The 19,940-nt window shown below is 34.2% G+C and overlaps 1 protein-coding gene across 1 annotated transcript; it reads left to right on the top strand.

The window, feature by feature from the left end:
* Positions 1 to 14,115: 14,115 nt before the first annotated feature.
* On the top strand, positions 14,116 to 15,751 carry LOC126722575 (zinc finger BED domain-containing protein RICESLEEPER 2-like). The gene is made up of 2 exons (XM_050425723.1): positions 14,116 to 15,672; positions 15,740 to 15,751. Exons 1-2 carry the CDS (start codon positions 14,116 to 14,118, stop codon positions 15,749 to 15,751), a joined length of 1,569 nt encoding a protein of 522 aa, XP_050281680.1.
* Positions 15,752 to 19,940: the final 4,189 nt, after the last annotated feature.

The following is a 19,940-nucleotide window of genomic DNA, read 5'->3' as shown; positions in this document are numbered from 1 at the left end:
GCCGCGTTTAAAACGCGGCCTAAGACCAGACCCTTAGGCCACGTTTTAAACGGGGCTATAGGACCTGGTCTTGGGCCGCAGTTAAAAAGTGTGGCCATAGGACCGTCAGTCCTATAGTCACAGGTTTTAGGCCACATAAGAAAGCGCGGCCTAAAAAAACGCGGCTATAGGCTATAACAATATAAACTTACATGGTAAACAAATAATATATTTACAACATTATACACATTGTGTGTCTACATGGTAAGTTTAAGTTACTAGTGCAATGTAAACATAAAAGAGTCTTTTAATTTATCATTTAACTTGTGTATTAAATGCATGCATGTATCATTCCTATCACAACACACCTGGACTATTAAAAAAGTCCTTAGCATCTTTCTCACGTCTCTCTCACGGTGTGTTGTGATAGAGATGATACTCTTAAAATTCAATCTCTCTCTCTCTCTCTCTGTGGAAAATTTTCCAAGATATTTCCTATCGTTCACATGTTTCTTTTATCTCTAGAAGCTTGGTGAAGGACAGTTGGTACTGTCGGTAAGAGAATGGACTGTTTAAGGTCGGCACTGTGCTCATTTGGTGTGTGAAACAAAGAAATTAAGTCTTCCGACTATTACTGCCAAGATGACTAAAGCCAGTAAAGTCTACTGAATATTCTATAGAATCACAACAATTTCTCACCTACTGATAGGTACATGTAAAATGATATTTGTGAATAATGATATGATAAATATCGTGACATCTTAATAGAGAAATGATATGGTGACAATATGTTTACAATATTTTTACGACAACTCCTAAATAACAAGTTAATATTGACTGTTACTAAATTATGGTGAATTCAAACCAAAATCAACTTTCCAATTATGATATTTGTAGAAATATAGTGAACATAATGCGGTAGTAATACTTCTCATTACAATAATCCATAAGCCTACAAATCTAAAAATGAAAAATATCATATCTACAATATTTTCATGATAATTTTACCGCAAATTTGATGCAGCAAACTATTACCGGTTGGTAACAATGCCTACCAGATAAGATTTGTAAAAATATCATAGATATAGAATTTGTGCACGGAAATTGACAACAAGTTTGACACTCTGCATACGTGCCCTGCCACCTCACCAGTATGGCCCACCAAAATTTCGAATCACGGTATTGTTTCTTGCTTCGCTGGGTAGCTCACCACTTACTTTATCAGTGATTTTTTTTTTTTTTCTTTTCTTAAAGAATGATGGTGCTGTTTTTTTCTCAGTCAACTATCACCCTTTTCAGTCCGATATCCCATGCCAGTCTCAAGCCATGCAGCTCAGCAGCAAAAGGTTCCTCAATGTGTTCACCTCGGGCCTTCAAAAGAAGGGTGGTTTTTTTTTTTTTTTTTTCCTCTTTAGTTCAATTTATTTACTGCCTTTGGCTTGGTGAATCAAAAATTAGTTTGCACTGAAGTATTTTAGCCTCTGAATTGGTTTTTTGTTTTTGTTTTTTTTTTTTTTTTTGAAGGGATTTTGTTTCCAATTCAAACCAAGCCCTTTTTGCTCTCGCTGTATCTCTGTTTTTATGCGTGTAAGACAAACATGGCAATAGTAGATGAATTGTTCAAACCCTTCCATTAATTTTGGTCTAATAAAAAGCACTATCCCATCCATATTCACATGAATTAATATTTAAAATATTGATTAATTTGTGCAATTGATAATTACATTCTTGTTGGGGAGATTAACACCTTGGGAGCCTCTAGATGAATAATTGATATAACATATAGGGATATCACTTGACCCAATGGTTTGGAACTAACTATGTTATATTAATCACTTAACTATCTTATTCTTATTCAATGTAAGACTTTACTCACACATGCATAAACTATAGTTCTGAACTCAATAAAACATGACATTGGTGGGAAAAATAAGTTGTCTCAATATATTATTTATCTTGAGCTCAAATATATCCCGATGAAATTGTCAAATTTTTGGTCAAAACAAGGTCAAGTTCGAGTTGACCGCACTCAAACTTGTGGGAAGTGTTTGAAAATGTATATATTGATATAAAATGATGAAATTCAGTGGTTTAATTAAATTTTGACTTTGTTAGATTATCAGTTAATTAAGACAAAGTTTAGTCAACAAAGGGCATTAGGTAATTTTGATTGCCAAACCATAAAATTGGTTAATCCAACATTTATAGGGACAAATTAAACTATTTTCAACATCCTTGTGATCCAAATGTGGAAAATAGAATTTTTTTCATTTTTAAATAAAATTGTGGTTTTTGTGTATAAAACAAGGGCAGACAAAATATGGTATCGAAAACTAGGTAGTAAGTAGTAATAGATGGATAATAGCAAGAGATAGTGAAGAAACAAACCGGATATAAGTGAAAAGTTTAAAACCCAACGTAACTGACCCACTAAAACTGAAAGCTTCACTCCAAAACCCACTACTAAAAAGGAAATTCACAAACCCAAACACCTACTGAAAAACCTCTGAAACTTAAAATCCCACTTAAATTTAACCAAAAAACCAAACAACCTAACATCAAGAACAGAGAAAAGAGTTTCGAAATATAGTGAACAAACTAAGAGTGAGGCAAAGAGACTCACCTGAGCTAATATGATCGAGGCAAAATCGTTGGGTTAAGAGAGATGAGTGACAAATATGAGGAAATGAGAGGAAAATAAGAGGAAATGCTCTATTATTCTTTTATGGTATGTTTGGTTAAGATGATTTTGGGGAGGAGAGAGAGAGAGAGAGAGAGAGAGAGAGAGAGAGAGAGAGAAAATGGTTGGAAGGGGAATTTAGTTGGGAGGGGAGGGAGGAGAGAAAACTGGTGGGAGCCAGGTGTTTTCTCCTCAGGCTCACCAAAACCCAATCTCCCCAAATTAGAGAGATTATAGGAGAGAAAACAAGGTGGCTTTGCTCCTTGTTGCTTTTGGACAAATATACCCCAACATAAACGTTTGGGATGTTTTGGACCTTTTAGATTCTTTTTTTTTTTTTTTTTTATGGGTCTTTTTCTGGATGTTTCATTCTTTTTTTCTTTTTTTTTTTTTTTTGGTGGGTGCTCATATGTTTATTTTCTCATCATTTTTTGTTGGGTTTTTTTTTTTAGAAAACAATTTTGGGTTAATTTCTTATACTTATTTTTTATTTTTTTTCATTTTATTTATTTATTTATTTATTTTTTCATTTTATTGAAGTGCCCATCTATACACAATTTTTTTTTAAAAGTATATAATGTGTTACTTTTTGTTTTATTTTAAAGGGACATGATTGTAAATTTATACAAACTCTATTTCAATCCTTTCATTCTTAATCTCAACAAAACAAAAAAGTCTTCAATCCCTCCACTTTTCCACCCTTCCAACTAAACACTAACAAGAGAAACTAAAATTTTTTCTATCTTCCCACTTTTTCATCCTCCCAATTAAACAGACCTTTAGTGCAAAATATGATATGAAAGAAATTATTAGGTCCACTGGAGGACTATTGACATGGTCCTCCTTAGTCCTCCCAACCAATAAAACGTTGCCACTTATGCAAATGTGACATCACCTAGTGATTTTTTTATATTTTTATTTCTTATACTGATTACAAAATTGATTTACATATTTGCATAGATGACATTGTTTTATTGGTTAGGACGATCAATTAAGTAGTCCTCCTAGTAGACTTAATCATTTCTCTATATATGGAGTGAAAGAACCGTTGAGCTATAAGTGTGAAATCTGACTTGATGACAAAAAGTCTTGCATGTGGGTATTTCGTTTTTATTACTCATTTTCCATTTAACTTAGTTCTCTAAGAAATGAAAACTCAAAAATGTTGTTCTCATTTTCTTAACTCATTCTCACTTTTTGGATGATGAATTATGAAAACTGAGTTAAAAAACCTAAACCAAACAATATTTGAGATGGTGGGGCCTACATAAAACAAGAAATGGATTATGAAACTAAATGTGATAGTTTTTAGACCCCTTAAAAACACAGTTGGATTAACCTAGGTAATTAGCCAAGTTGTTACTTAGTCCAATTTAACAAAAACTAGGTTATCACAATCACAACAATTATATCATGCAAAGCGGTGGAAAGATAAATAACACAAAGATATGATCATCCAGGAAACCAAACTGGTAAAAACTTAGAGAGGATTTAACCTAGCTATCCTCAAGGTAAACTTGAATCCACTATCTTGAAAGAATCAAAGTTCATACAATAAGACCTACTAGCCCCCACGCTCGACTTCTTATTACTACCTACCAGTAGAACTTATTGACACGACCACGTGCAAGTTCTGAATTCACGGACTCCTTCTTTCTTTGATTCACCACCAGATACAAGCACACCTGCTTGTGTTTCTTTAAGCTTCAATGGCAGCAACTGAGTTGATCATCAAGGTGTAGATAATATCTCCTCCTTGAAAACCCTAAGTTTGTGTAAAGGAAAGCTCCTCTAGATCTCACAAAAGATTTACACAAACAGCAATATGAGCAACACTAAAATGTGGTTAGGGTTTGCCTTTTATACTTAGGACAAATTAGAAAATCCTAAACGTTTTAAACAAACTAGGGCTGAGTTGGAAATCTGCAGAAAAACGCATTCTGCCCGAGATTCGATCGATTGAGCCAGGCCGAAATACACAGTAACTTCTGCATTAGCTCGATTCCAACTTTACATAAAAGATACAACTTTAAGCAAGTCTAAACACTACTAAACATATTGTTTTGATCATGGTTTGCCAACAATACACATTAGAGTTCTAAATACATAAAAACCTAAGTCTTTAGAACCTAACAGAATGAAATGGAGTGAACCAAACAGGCTCTTAGAAACTACACATTAGCTTTTTGAATTTTATCCGAAATAATAGATCAGGTTGAAGTTCACGATTGTGAAGAAAGTTGTACCTAGATAAGATGAAAAAATTTAGGATAAGAAAAAACAAGAGAAAAACTTTTCCCCCTATTTTGAGTAAGAATGATAGTTTTTATTAGGACAAAGTGTGACTCCAACACCCACTAAAAAAATTACATTCTTACATATTTTGAAATCTAACCGTTGGATTGTATATTATTTATGTTCTTAACACGCATGTCAAATTTCATACCAATTGGATGTTTTCGATCCATAAACTTATTTTTTATGCATAATCTTAAATTACAAAATAACTTGAAATTTGAACTTTTTTTAATAATATAGCTATTGATTTTTTTTTTCTTAAAATTTTGCAAGAATGAATTATATGAGAAGAAAATGTAATTTAATGATGAATTTGTCAAAATTCACATCTAATAAAAAAATATTGAGTGGAGTTGGAGACAAACTTTGTCCATTTTATTATTCTAGGAACTTATAAAATGATGTAGAACAAACAGCAATGGCCTTTTTGGAATAGCAAGGGCACCTAAAATCATATCCTCAAGGCAAACGGCACTAGTACAAATCATTAGGCCCAGAGTCGGAATTGCATGAAATTTGGAGCCCCTCAATTTTGGTGAATTCCTTCATTAACACCTCTAAAAGTCAAAATAAGGTTAAAAGTTCACTTATTGTGTAAAACACTAATGAAAGTTTAGACCCCTAATATCAAATTAACCAACACACGCTTATTCTCAAACAATAAATGTGCGGAATGATAAGTATAAGCAATACCCAAATAAACAAACTACTCTAAACCATAATTAATCACAACACAACAACAATTAATAGGAGAGAGTAAGGGTTAGAGAGATGCAAACACAAAGATAACACCGGCACTTGTAATCGAAGAGGAAACCGAAGAACTCGGTGAAAAATCTTTCCGCCGCCCTCCAAGCGGTGAAATGATCCACTAAAGAATAAAGTGGGGATACACGAATAGCAATAGACTCTCCAAGCCTAATATACCCAATGCACCTAAGCCCTTCAAGTTTCTTGCTCCAACAAAGTTAAGCCTAACCGTGTCTTCTTTAGTTTTCTGGATCCCACAATCAGCCCATTGCATCAACCAAGTGAATTGGTCATCTCCAAACTGCTTCCTAAGTTCCAAATTACCTCCTCACTGAAATGGGTATGTTGAGATAAAGATTTGGCTAATGAACCTCTCAAGGGTATGTCAATGGAAAAGGTGAGAGTAGAGGAATTTGGAGAATCAAATGTCTAAGATTGTGGATGAGTCAATCTTGGTTTTCTCTAGGGTTTCTCTCTCAAAATTCTCTCTGGAAGCTCTCTACATTTCATGAGTATAAGGGTATTTATAGTAGGGTATGTGAGGAGTGTGAAAAGTCATTTTTTTTGCAAAACAGGGCATTCTGGCGACTCACTTGTGAGTGGGATGAGTCACGAGTTTGAGTCGTAAGATAACTGCCAGGCCAGACTGTACTTTTTGTCTTGTAATGCTCCAGCTGTCGTGACCCTTTAGCTTCCTGCATGCTTCACACTCATGGCATTTTGGTGAATTGCCTCGCTTGTCACTCGCGAGATCCAGCTGCGAGAATCATTCTAAATGCTCACACACTTGAAATCTTCACACTCTCTCACACACAACCCTTACATAATTCTCACCTAAATACAAGGTATCTAATTGTTGAAATACAAGCAAATTTGGCACGGAATAAAGCCAACACATGATTGAATAAATTCAACCTTACAAAGGTCCTGCTTTGTTTTGGTTTATGGTTTTGCTTTTAACTCAATTTTGTCATTTTTGGTAAAACTCGATATTTTGCCACCTAATTTCATGATTAGTGCAAATTAGGGTTTTGGATGGTTTCCTAATTGTCCTAAGGTTTTGTCTTTTCAGTATTTATTTCTTTTGTAACCTCCAAAGATAAATTCATATTATTATTAATAATAATAATTCAGATTTTGTCCATTGTTTTCTTTAGTGGATTCCAGATCTAGATATCACCTTATAGATTCAAGAGATCCCTCGTGAATTTGAGGTTTGCTACCAAAAACGTGTGTGTTTTCTTCAAGCTTCCATGACATCATAAATCTTGTACATTAGTTTCAACTTTCAAGTAAAAACTTCCACACCCCCCCTTTTTTTTGAGAAAGAAGACCTTCCCCCTTTGATTGTTTACTTTTGACAGAAGTGAATTTGATTTATCATTCAACTTTGTCGGCCTGTGTTATTATTTTGCGAACTGGCAACAGTAATGCTATGCTAAGCACAACAACCACTCATACAATTTTCTTATAGCTTATGACATGCTAAATTATTATTAGATTTACATTATTTTTTACATGGATTGCGTATTGATATTATTATTATTACTAGTCTATTGGATGAGTTTTAGGAAATTAAAAAGAAAAAGAAAAGAAGAAGCAATGTTGTATTATTTATTAGTTTTTTGTGGGAAGGAATAAGAGACATAATGTTACATCTCTAGTTTAGTTTGTGTTATATAATGTATATATAGGTATATACACGATAGGTTGCAATATATATACCAAAAGGTGCCTATTTGTAGAGTTAAAATAGATTGACCCCAATTAATTAATTCAAATTACATGCAAATCGTGGAGGCACCAATAAGTCACTAAGTAAACTAAATGCAGCGAAAATTAAATTGATATGGTGATTTGTTGACAAATGGGGAAAACCTCTCGCAAGACAAAAACCCCACCGGGTGAATTTAAGGTTATCATTCCCAAGAATCCACTAATCAATAATCAAACGGTTACAAGTATAAGAAATCTTACCATTACCCTGGTCTATCCCAAAATACCAACCTACAGTTGAACCTTTGCTCCAATATCCAATTGGACTTGATCTTGTAGTAGCCTTCTTTCCTTTGTTGCACAAATCTCTAATCTGCGATTAACTCCTTTGCACGGATCCTAATACATGACTAACTCCATAGCAACCCTTTGATTGTCGTAGTTGATTTGCAACAACTTCACATCTAAACACCAATAAGATCTTCAATGTTGGTGCTAGAGAATTTGCTTGGTTATAGAACCCAAAAGCGTACAAGAAATGTAGCAATAACTCTTTCTTTTGTAGGAGGAGGCTAGAATTTCAAAAAGAAAACCTTATGAAACTTGGGTTAGGGCTTTCTTTGTCCACCTCCTTATTTAAATAGGAGCTTAATGGGACTTTTAAATGTGTATTATGCAAACCCATAAACAAATAGCCTTAAGGAATCAAACCGTTGTAGGCTATATCAGAAATACCATAAGCTCGATAGATCGACAAGTATCGAGACAGGTATCAAGCTGTAATAAATCTCGATAGATTGACAAGTATTGAGGAGGTATCGGGACCTGTTGATTCAGTTTTTCTTGAGCAGTTCTTAAGTAATCTTCATGTCTTCAATGTAACCACTTATAATGATTATCTTGAACCTACTTATATTTACCCAAATACAAGTAAAGTGCGTTTTGTTATAGGATATGTCGATTACATAAAAATATGAACCTAACACTATTGAAAGGTCATAACCATTTAAATTGGATATACCAAAAGGTGCCTATTGAAAGGTCATAGCCCTTTATATTTGATAGATATTAAAGGTGCTTATTGAACGAAAATATGTCTATTGACCGAAAAAGTGCCTATTGACCAAAAATGTGCATATTGAATTAAAAGGAGTCTATTGAAGGGTCATGAATAATTCTTTAATTAGGTATAATAAGTGGTTCATATTCATTTGGTAACTTCTTCTCAACTTCTTCTCTTTCATCTTTCTTAGAAGCACAAGAAATCTGTGGGTTTCTCCAAAATTGCTATTTGTAAGTCGAATTTTTTGTTGTTGTTAAATAGTGAAAAAGGTCTAGAAATCAAGCCACACCAATGGTAGCAACAATAATATTGAACGATTTCTTCACATGCCTTACGAATGCTATTCTACTCAAATTTCTCATTCTCTTCCCTACGCATTACCGATGCTTCTCCTCTCAACAACATATTTTTAAAATATATACATCATATGTGAAATGGTGAGTTGACACGGTCATGAGCACTATAATGTATGGCTCTTGTGCAGCTATGCTATCAGTCTGCAGTTGTTCCTACCAACTAGTAAAAAGTGAGCGAGTGAAGGACTGTATCTAGTTAATTGAGTTTATTTTCTTGCGTTTAGGCAATAAACTCATCCATCTTTGGTATTAGAATGGTTTGTGAGTCAAACCATTACAAATAAATCATCTTTTTTGACTCATTAGTTATAATGAAATTATTATTAGTATGTAAATATATAAAGATGCTAAACCAAATTCAAAAAAAAAAAAAAAAAATTGAATATAATTTTAATAGCTACTTTATTATTAATGACTTCAATATGATTCCATGGATTCCAGTTGGTTATGTGTCCTAGTAATTTGACACACTTCAGATTTTAAAATTGTGACTATCAACTTTTATTTATAAGATAAAAAAAAAAAATTTATAAAAAATTATAGAATCAAAAGAACAATAAACTTATTGACGAAACAAAAATTCACAATATTTCCACACTTTCCCCCAACGAGAGTTCCCATTAGACAATGCAACTGTAGCAAAAAAAAAAACACTTAAAAGTTAAAACACCTTTGCAACGGTTTGTGCATCACTATAGCTAATAAAAAAGATGCTAGAATAACATCTAACAATAGATGTTTACGATAGCATCATGCCAATATTAAAATCTCCCTCTCTCTCTCTCCCCTTAGTGGCTGGTATTTTTAATGTGTTGGGAATATATTATTTTAATATCTTAGGAATACAAAATAAAGAATGAGATGTATGATGTGTTGTAAAAGTGGTTATGTAAAATAAATAAATGCATTTTTTTTTATTGTTCTGAAGAAGTTAATGAGAATGCTTTAACAAAATCCAATTAGGCCATTTTAAAATAAATAAATGTTAAGATTTTAAGATATGCTTTCACGTATTTTCATAAAATAAGTAAAAGAAAAAAAAAAAATCTGTAAGGAGTGAGCTAACATGTTCCACCCACCCACCAAATTATTCTTAGTCTAACCCATCATTATGCTAAGCCTTACTCTCTCCCACTGCCATAGGTTGAAATTCTTTATAATAAAATTAAAAAAAAAAAATCTTCATAGGTTTATCATACAAAATTTCAGTTATACATTTTAAAAAATTGTACTTAACAAATTAACTTACCAGCTTAGATGTTAGTATGTTAGAATGGTTGGTCTTACTCAAACCATTCTATTCCTGTAATGTTTGTAACTTTATGTGAAGTTAATTCAAATGGGGTTAAGTTTTTCAGTGAAGGAAGTTTACTACAAAAAAATAAAAATAAAAATAAAAATAAAAATGGGCACAGCTAGCAGAAGCGAATTACTTGCAAAAGAAGAAAAAAAAGAGGATTAAGAAAAAACGGACACTAGTGTTTACATTTGAGAAAGTGAATTTGATTTATGATTCAACTTTGTCGGCTAATGACTTATTTTGGTGACTAGCAACAACAATAAAAGAAGAGAGATAAAGAAAACACAAAGACTTTACCTTTGTTAGGTGAGAGGCATTTTCCTTTTCCCCTTTGAGTGTTTGCTTTTGATAAAGGCTTATTAGCAACACTAATGCCAAGCCACAATAATTTTAACAATTTTTACATTACTCATGGCATGCTAAATTATGATTGGGGTAAATATTTTTACATGAATTGATTATTGATATAACATCACAACATCATACATCAATGATTGTGAAAAAAATTAAGAAAATTATATTGTCTTAGACTAGCAAAAGCAAAATAATTTTGAAAAGCTATGTGTCAAGAGCTGCACTATACTTCTAAGACTAACACTAACATGAATTAATACTTTTAGAACTCAAGAGTGCAAATTTTGAACTCTAGTTTAATTTAACCATTTGATTGAGGATTAATGTGAATACAATAATTTAGTCCAAGTAATATCTTTCTCCATGCACAAGTAGGGGTGTCCAAGGACCCGCATCAACCGACCCGCCCGCTCGAAACCGCCCGAACCAAAGGTCCACGGGCGGCTCCGAATACACTCCACGGTCGGTCACGGATTGGCATTTAAAAAATCCGAATAATTCGGATCGGACCCGGGTTTCAAAATATTTCACCCGAAAAAACCGATTCGACCGAATTATTTATAATAAAAAAACAAAAAAAGCAGATTTGACATGTGGCCAGACAGCCCATCCCAGCAAATCAACAATGCAGCCCTAGATTTCCCTCACACGTTCCCAACATAAATATCAGTCGTTGATCTCAAATTAAAATTTAAAATGAAGGGTGTTGATGACTCTAAAACTGACTCAACTGGGCATGAAATGACCGGTCACCGACTCACCACAGTGGCACAATAACCCAGTTTTAATCAACGGTTAGAATACAAGATGCAAAGCTAATCTAACGGTAAGAAATAAAGGGGAAAGATCTGAATCATTTGATATCTAAAATACTCAAACGGATTCAAGCTTAGCCACTACTCTTCAGTCTTCACTCTTCTTCAGTTTTCACTTCAGAGCCAGAGGTCAGGTTAGGGGTGTCCAAGGACCCGCATCAACCGACCCGCCCGCCCGAAACCGCCCGAACCGAAGGTCCACGGGCGGCTCCGAATACACTCCACGGTCGGTCATGGATTGGCATTTAAAAAATCCAAATAATTCGGATCGGACCCGGGTTTCAAAATATTTCACCCGAAAAAACCGATCCGACCGAATTATTTATAATAAAAAAACAAAAAAAGCAGATTTGACATGTGGCCAGACAACCCATCCCAGCAAATCAACAATGCAGCCCCAGATTTCCCTCACACGTTCCCAACATAAATATCAGCCGTTGATCTCAAATTAAAATTTAAAATGAAAGGTGTTGATGACTCTAAAACTGACTCAACTGGGCATGAAATGACCGGTCACCGACTCACCACAGTGGCACAATAACCCAGTTTTAATCAACGGTTAGAATACAAGATGCAAAGCTAATCTAACGGTAAGAAATAAAGGGGAAAGATCTGAATCATCTGATATCTAAAATACTCAAACGGATTCAAGCTTAGCCACTACTCTTCAGTCTTCACTCTTCTTCAGTTTTCACTTCAGAGCCAGAGGTCAGGTCATGGACATGGCTTCTCATTCACGCCTTCTCCTTCCCTTTTCACTCTTCCTCACCTTTTCAGTCTTCACTTCTTCAGTCTCACACTCTCAGTTCTTTACCTGCTCTCTCAAACTCTCACAATCTCACACTCTATAAAGTCTAAACCGTTTCCCCAAATCCAAACTACTGCTTCTCCAAATCCAAATTCTAAAGAACAAACCCTAGCCGCCTCCAATGCCGTTACCCAGTCCCCTCTCCGCCTCCAACGCCTAGCGCCGCCGCCGCTGTCCACTCCTTTCTCCATAGCTACCGCCGGAGTCCTCACCCCGTGTACTCTTCACGGAGTCAGTAAGGTTAGTCTCGTTGATTTCATTTTCACTCTTCACTCTTCCCTTTTCTTTGTTTCTCATTTAGTCATTTTCACTGCCGTTACCCAGTTCCCTTTTCACTATTCCCTTTTCTTTGTTTCTCATCTTTCTTTTTTGTTAGTCTCGTTGGTTTCATTTGTGATGGAAATCAAATGTTAAAATCAAATAATCCTATGAAACCCTATGTTAAAATCAAATAATCAAATAATCAAATGTTAAAATCAGATTCATACTATGAAACCCTAACTAAAAATAACTTAGAAACCCTAACTATTTTACTTTTGTTCTTTGTTCATACTATGAAACCCTAACTAAAAATAACTTAGAAACCCTAACTATTTTACTTTTGTTCTTTGTTCTTTTCTTAAATCAATTTTGATCTTGTTTTAGTTTTATACAGGATTGAAAGCTGACTCCAGTCTCCAAGTATCATTATTTGCTCTGAAGTTTGAAACCCATACACCCACGGTTTTCTTCAAGGTAGTTTTTGCTTTCCTTTGTATTTAAAATTTAGAGATCCTAACTATTTTACTTCTGTTCTTTGTTCTTTTCTTTAATCAATTTTGATCATGTTTTAATTTTATTCAGGATTGAAAATTGAATCCAAGTATCATTATCTGCCCTCAAGTTTGAAAACCATACACCCACGGTTTTCTTCAAGGTATGGTTTCTGCTTTCCTTTGTATTTAGTAAAAAAAAAAAAAAAGAATGTAGTGATTATGGTGGTTGTTTGATATTTCTTTTTACAAAAGGGGCAGAGTAATTTAAATGATAAATAGAATGTTGAAAGGGAAACTATTGAATGTAATTCATGAGGGTTGTTTTTAAAGTTTTAGAACATTTACCTTGCTTTGTATGAGAAGATTGTTATGTGTGATTAGTTGATTGTGGTGGTTGTTTGATATTTCTTTTTACAAAAGGGACAGAGTAATTTAAATGATAAATAGAATGTTGAAAGGGAAACTATTGAATGTAATTCATGAGAGTTGTTTTTAAAGTTTTAGAACATTTACCTTGCTTTGTATGAGAAGATTGTTGTGATGTGATTAGTTGATTGTGGTGGTTTGATATTTCTTTTTACAAAAGGGGCAGAGTAATTTAAATGATAAATAGAATGTTGAAAGGGAAACTATTGAATGTAATTCATGTGAGTTGTTTTTAAAGTTGTAGAACATTTATCTTGCTTTGTATGAGAAGATTGTTATGATGTGATTAATAGAATGTTGAAAGGGAAACTTTTGAATTTAATTCATGAGAGTTGCATTAAATGTGGCTTGCAGATGCTTTTGATTTTGCTTTTATTAGTTTGTAGCTTTGTATGTTCTGTACTGCCCAAATTAGACAAGGTTTATTTAACATTTTGGTTATAGCATCTTATGGAAGTTTTAGTTTACCTTGCCTTGTTTTTAAAGTTTTAGAATATTTACCTTGCTTTGTATGAGAAGATTGTTATGATGTGATTAGTATGATCATGCAATTTGTCACTGCTAAGAAGAAAACTGTGATCTTGCATGTCCCTAATTAATTTACTTCATTGAGTTATCTGTGATCTTGCTAAGAAGAGATATGTGATCTTGCTTTCTAATAATCTCTTTTGATTATGTTTATTAAAATGTGTGGTTCCAGGACAATGGTTTTCCTTTTTGGTGTGTGTGGTTATTATTTATTATTATTATTACTAAAGCTATTAATTATACTTGTTACTCTAGTTTGCTAATATGTATCTTTGTTTTTTTAGGTCATGGAAACCAACACTAATGAACCCTCTGTCCAAACACCAGCTGCTACAGAAGATGAGGGTGCTATTCCCACCCAAGTTGAAGATTCTGCTTCTACTCAAGCTGAAGCAGCTGCTGCTTCTGAGTTGCCCCCAGTTCCACCATGCCAAGTGAGTATGACAGCTCCTGTTAGTGGTGGTTGTAGTGGTAGGAAAAAGTCTGTTGTTTGGGGTCACTTTGAAAAAGTAAAGATAGGTGAGGGTGATACTAGTAAAACTAAGGCTATCTGTAATTATTGTCAAAAATCTTATAATGCTGATAGTAAGAGTTGTGGTACTAGTAATTTGTTAGCTCATGTGCCAATATGTCCCAAGAACCCTAATAGAGAAGATGTAGTTAGAGGGCAGAAAACATTAGCTTTTGTACCCAAAAATGATGGAGAAGATGGATTCCACCTTGTGTCAACATCCTTTTCTGTTGAGGCTTCTAGAAAGGCATTGGCCGAAATGGTTATAATTGATGAGTTGCCTTTTAGGTATGTTAAGGGGTATGGGTTTAAGAAATTTGTAAGTACCTTACAACCTAAGCTTAGATTAAAGGATATCCCATCTCGTCAAACTGTGGCTAGGGATGTGATTGGCATTTATAATAGTGAGAGAGAGAAGTTAAGGAAATCCTTGAAGGGTTGTAGGGTGTGTCTCACTACGGACACATGGACTTCTATTCAAAATTTAAATTATATGTGTCTGACTTGTCACTTTATTGATGATGCTTGGAAATTGCATAAGAGAATTCTAAATTTTTGTCAAGTTGAAGACCACAAGGGGGAGACTATAGGTAGAAAGATTGAGATGTCGTTACGTGAGTGGGGTATTGATGGGATATTCACCTTGACGGTGGATAATGCTAGTTCAAATTTAACAACAATTAAATTTTTGCAAAGGGTGACTAAAGATTGGAATGGGGCAGTTTTAGGAAATGAGTACATGCACATGAGGTGTTGTGCCCATATCCTAAATCTCATTGTGGGGGAGGGTTTAAAAGAGATAGATGCATCTGTTGCTAAGGTGCGTGAAGCTGTGAGGTATGTGAAGTCCTCACCCAATAGAAGTCAAACTTTTAGGAGTTTTATGGAGAGGTTAGGTATGGAGTCCAAGAGTCTTCTCAGTCTAGATGTACCTACTAGGTGGAACTCGACCTATATCATGTTAGAAACTGCTGAAAAATTTGAGAAAGTGTTCCTCCGAATGGATTTTGAAGATGATGGTTATTCGTCGTACTTTAGGACCAAGGAAGATAGTGGTGGTTTGGGGTCTCCATGTATGACTGATTTTCAAAATTGTAGGGCATTTGTGACTTTCTTAAGGCTGTTTTATAATGCAACAAAGAAATTTTCTGGTTCATTGTATGTTACTTCAAATGCCATCTATGATGAGATCTTTGTTATTCAGGAGAGTATTTCCAATTTAGTTAAATCCCAAAAGACTCTCTTGAAAAGCACAGCCACAAACATGCAAACTAAGTTTGAGAAGTATTGGGGGGAAGGGGAGAAAATTAATCCTCTTTTGTATGTGGCTGTGGTCTTTGATCCACGGAAAAAATTGAGGTTTTTGAAGTTTTCATTTTCTGAGATTTATGGAAATGCAGTTGCAGAAGTGATGGTTGATAAGGTGAAAGACCTTTTGTTTAAGTTGTATAATTTTTACACTTGTATTCATTCACCAAATGTGCAAGATCAAAGTGGGAGTGAGAGGACAGAATTAGAAACTGATGCTAGTGATCCATATGTGATGGTTCACTCGCGATATGAACATTTTTTGCAAGTTGAGCAATCTGTAGGTTGTAGTAATGAGCTTGAGAGGTATTTGGCTGAAAACTGTGATGGTAGAAAGGATGCAAATTTTGAGATATTGGAGTGGTGGAGGGACAATTGTAATAGGTACCAAGTGTTGTCTAAAGTAGTTAAGGATGTATTGGCTGTGCCAGTTTTCACTGTTGCATCTGAGTCAGCATTTAGCACTGGAGGTCGAATTGTTGATCCATTTCGAAGTGCACTATCTCCTCTCATGGTTCAAAACCTTGTATGTTCACAAAATTGGCTTCAAGCCACAGTTCCAATTTCTCATCGCCAGTCAATGGATGATGTTGAGGCATTGGAGGAGGAGTTACTTGACTTAGGTAATATGCTTAAATTCTGAAACTTAGTGTATTAATTTTATTGAATGTCTGTTGTATTCAAGCAAAATTTAATCTATTTGTGTTTATTGTGTTTATTTCCTATTCTTTTCTAGTTTTAAATCAACAACCAACAGCAAATACCAGCTCAAGCAAGGGTTCCACTTCAGGCAAACGACCCTTGATTAGCATTGATGATTAATCACTGACTTGGTATGATTCTGCCTTTATAGCCCCTTACTGTTATAAACTTGGTTTCCTTACTAGTTGGTTGGTACTAAATGTATTGTTTGTTGAATATTTTTTTGTCTATTGTAGGAGGATGGTAAATTATTTTGTAAAGAAGGCAACATTTTGGGAATATTTTGGAAGCTTTTTTTGGACATATTGCTTTTCTAACTTGTAACAATACTCAACTGTCAATACTTATAGAAAAGAAATCTTAGTTCATAGGTTTTCTTTTCTATTAGTTATAGACTTATAAACTTTAGAGTAGTCATTCAATGCTTTGGAAAAGCTATTTTTTGGAAATACTTATGGTATTTGATTGTTGTAATTAATTATATAGCTTGGAACATTGTATAACTAGCAAGCTTTCTGCCTTATGGGTTACTGCCCAAAAAACTTGCAGTGACTGCCTTTATGTTATTAAGTATGTATATCTGTTGGAATATTGCAGTATAGTATTCTGTTGTGATTTATTTTATTGCTGGAAAAAATTGGAAATATTATTTGTTGTGGTTTGTAGGTTTTATGGGTGTTGAGCAGTTTACTGCCTAGGTGCCTTTTGTGGTGTTTTACAGATTACAGATTAGTTGATTGTGTTTATTTTTTGTTCTTAATGTGGGAAAGATTATGTATTTGGATTGATGGGTGCTTATTTGGAAAGATTATTTTTTAGTCACTTATTTGGGCCTTTTCGATTTGTCCTGACTGATGGCCCATTAGGTCAAGTTTTGTTTTGGGCCTTTTTGATTTGTCCTGATTGATGGCCCAATAGGTCTAGTTTTGTTATGCTGGAAGTTCTATTTCAAAATTTCAAAATTAATTAAGTAAAAAGGCCCAAAAAAGTGAATTTTTTGTGATTTTAACAATGGCAAAAAGTCCGGCCCAATCTGAGGCCCAGACCCGTGAAACCGATGACTCCGACTCGTACAACCCGATTACCCGAAATGTCGGATCCGACCCGATATTCGGTCGAATACGGGTCCCAAATATAAAAAACCGATTCAACCGGGTCGAGTACGGTTTGGGCCCAAAACCGACCCGGCCCGACCCGTGGACACCCCTATGCACAAGAGATAATTTTCACTTGATAAGAGGGAATGCTGACCCACATAGTCACATTGTCTACACTACCTGTTGTTGTGTTTTAATCTGCTCCAGAAATATAATAGGTGCATCTTTAAGCCAAGCGAAATTGATAATGATTCAATATATTAGAATTATGGTTAAATAATTAAATTTTACATTTCCTAATGGTATAAATGTTTGGGATAATCGGCTTATGTGCTCTAGATTGTTCTTATTACGGGCCTTATACTGTTGAGAGTTCATCAAATACTTGAGATGGCTACTGTAATTGAAACTCTACTCTTCTCTTTTCTCTATTTTTCTTTCTCAAATGGATCCACTCAGGCAAGGAAGGTTTTAAAAATTGGGCCTTTTTTTTTTTTTTTTTTTTCCAAATATGGATCAGGCTAGATGAAATCGTGAAAGTTTGTTTTCCAATCTCCTTGAGAAACCTTCGGCCTTTCTAAAGAGACCGAGCCCATACTAGATAAGGGCCACTTACCTGACCCGGCCCAGATTAAAATTTTTATTTAAAAAAATAAACAAATGTCTGAGAAAAACTTTGAAAACCCAGAATTCACTAATAAAGGCCCAACCCACAACATTAACGTAGTGGGCTATAAAACCCACATGTTTTGCCCAAATCAATACAAAAATCTCCTTATCTATCTCGAGAAATTATTATTTACACTGGGAGGACTGTTGATGTGGTCCTCCCGGACCAATGAGATGATATCATATATACAAATGTATGTGTGAGCTTCCTAATCGACACAAGGAATAAAAAATAAAAATTACTAGATGATATCACATTTGCATATATAACAGCATTTTATTAGTTGGGAGGTTATACATAATATGACTGGGACCAAATGTCAAGAATTTAATTATCTTATTCTATATTTGGACATAATACACATTCGTTTGATTTATTTTAGAATAAGAAAGGTCTAGATAGTGTAGAAGTTTGAAAGCCCCAATTGAACATTTACAATTCTATTAGATAGCACGCAAAAAAACATCTTGTGTCAGTACAAATTCAGGTCCAAATTTGTTTGGTACAGTGAATGCTTAGCATTAGCTTCGTAAAAGTTCTCAAACCTCTTCATGGTTTCATATTGTTATTTAAATAAGTAAAATGGCAAGTTTTATTTATAATTTTGTTTGTGTTGTCCTCCTCCAACCTAAAACAAATACTTACAAATATAAATTTGTTGCATATGAAAGAGGCTAGTATCTTCAGATAAATCCCAAACTTTGGGAAAAAGCTTTCAAATACTTACTATTTAACAAATCATTAAATAGTACTAATTAAGGTAGCTGAAGCTGCTTGAAGGTCAATTAAATTTGACCTATGAAGTATTGCAAATTAGTAAGCAATTAGGCTAGTATCTTTAGATAAATCCCACTGCTAAATCATATTGTGGTTTCAAACTATTATTGTGGGATAATGATGATTAATATTGCTTGGTTGGACTTGGTGTTACTCAACCAGTGTTTCCTTGGGTTAGCATTGGGAAGTAAATTTAATCTAGGTTAAGTTTTTGTAGAAACATTGTTTGCATATCTCACACTTGAGCTTTAGGTTCACTCAGATCCCTTTTTAGAATGAATTTTTCTTTCCTTTTTTGTTTTTCTTATTAGGTCATGACTATGAGTCCATTTGTATTATTTTTTGGAATTGTTAAAAATCTTTATATTTTAGTCCCAAAGAATTGTTATATGATATACTATTAGTCATTAGATAGTGATAGGCTCAACTATTCAAGAACATGGGACAAGTGTCAGAATGAGCAATAATATACAAACGGTTTTTAGTTGGATTAGTGGAATTGCATGGTTCATTAAGGAAATTGCTTGAAGGCCCATTAAAATAATGTGAAATACACAACCACCCAAAAAAAAAAGGAAGAAATAGAGATGTGATTGATATCTTTGTAGAGTGGTATCTATTACATGCTTTTTTGCACAACCATATGCATTAAATTTGCACTGAGATTATGACTTGAAGTCATGATTTTAGTGCAAAATTTGCTTGTGTGTACAGTTGTGTGCAAGAATTTGTGTGTAACAACAATTAACCATCTTGATAAGAATAATACTAAACAACAGAGGGGTCTTGCAGATATGGAGTAGCCAAAGTGATGGCAAACCACAACAAAATCTACAAAGTTTAGGAGGACTTTGTTGTCCCCTGTCCAATCTAAAGCAAAACCTTCCAAATATAAATTTAACTTTGTTTATTTTCCAGTTGGGTACAAGTATAGTGTAATGAAGGATATGGTCATGCATTGCAAAACAAAATTGTTTAAAATAAAAAAGATTAGTAGCTTTGGCTAAATCCAAAGATGGGGGGAAAATAGTTTGAAATTCTTACAGC

The sequence above is a fragment of the Quercus robur genome, chromosome 4 (assembly GCF_932294415.1).
Source record: "Quercus robur chromosome 4, dhQueRobu3.1, whole genome shotgun sequence".
Lineage (NCBI taxonomy): Eukaryota > Viridiplantae > Streptophyta > Magnoliopsida > Fagales > Fagaceae > Quercus > Quercus robur.
This window is presented reverse-complemented; position numbering and strand designations above follow the sequence as displayed.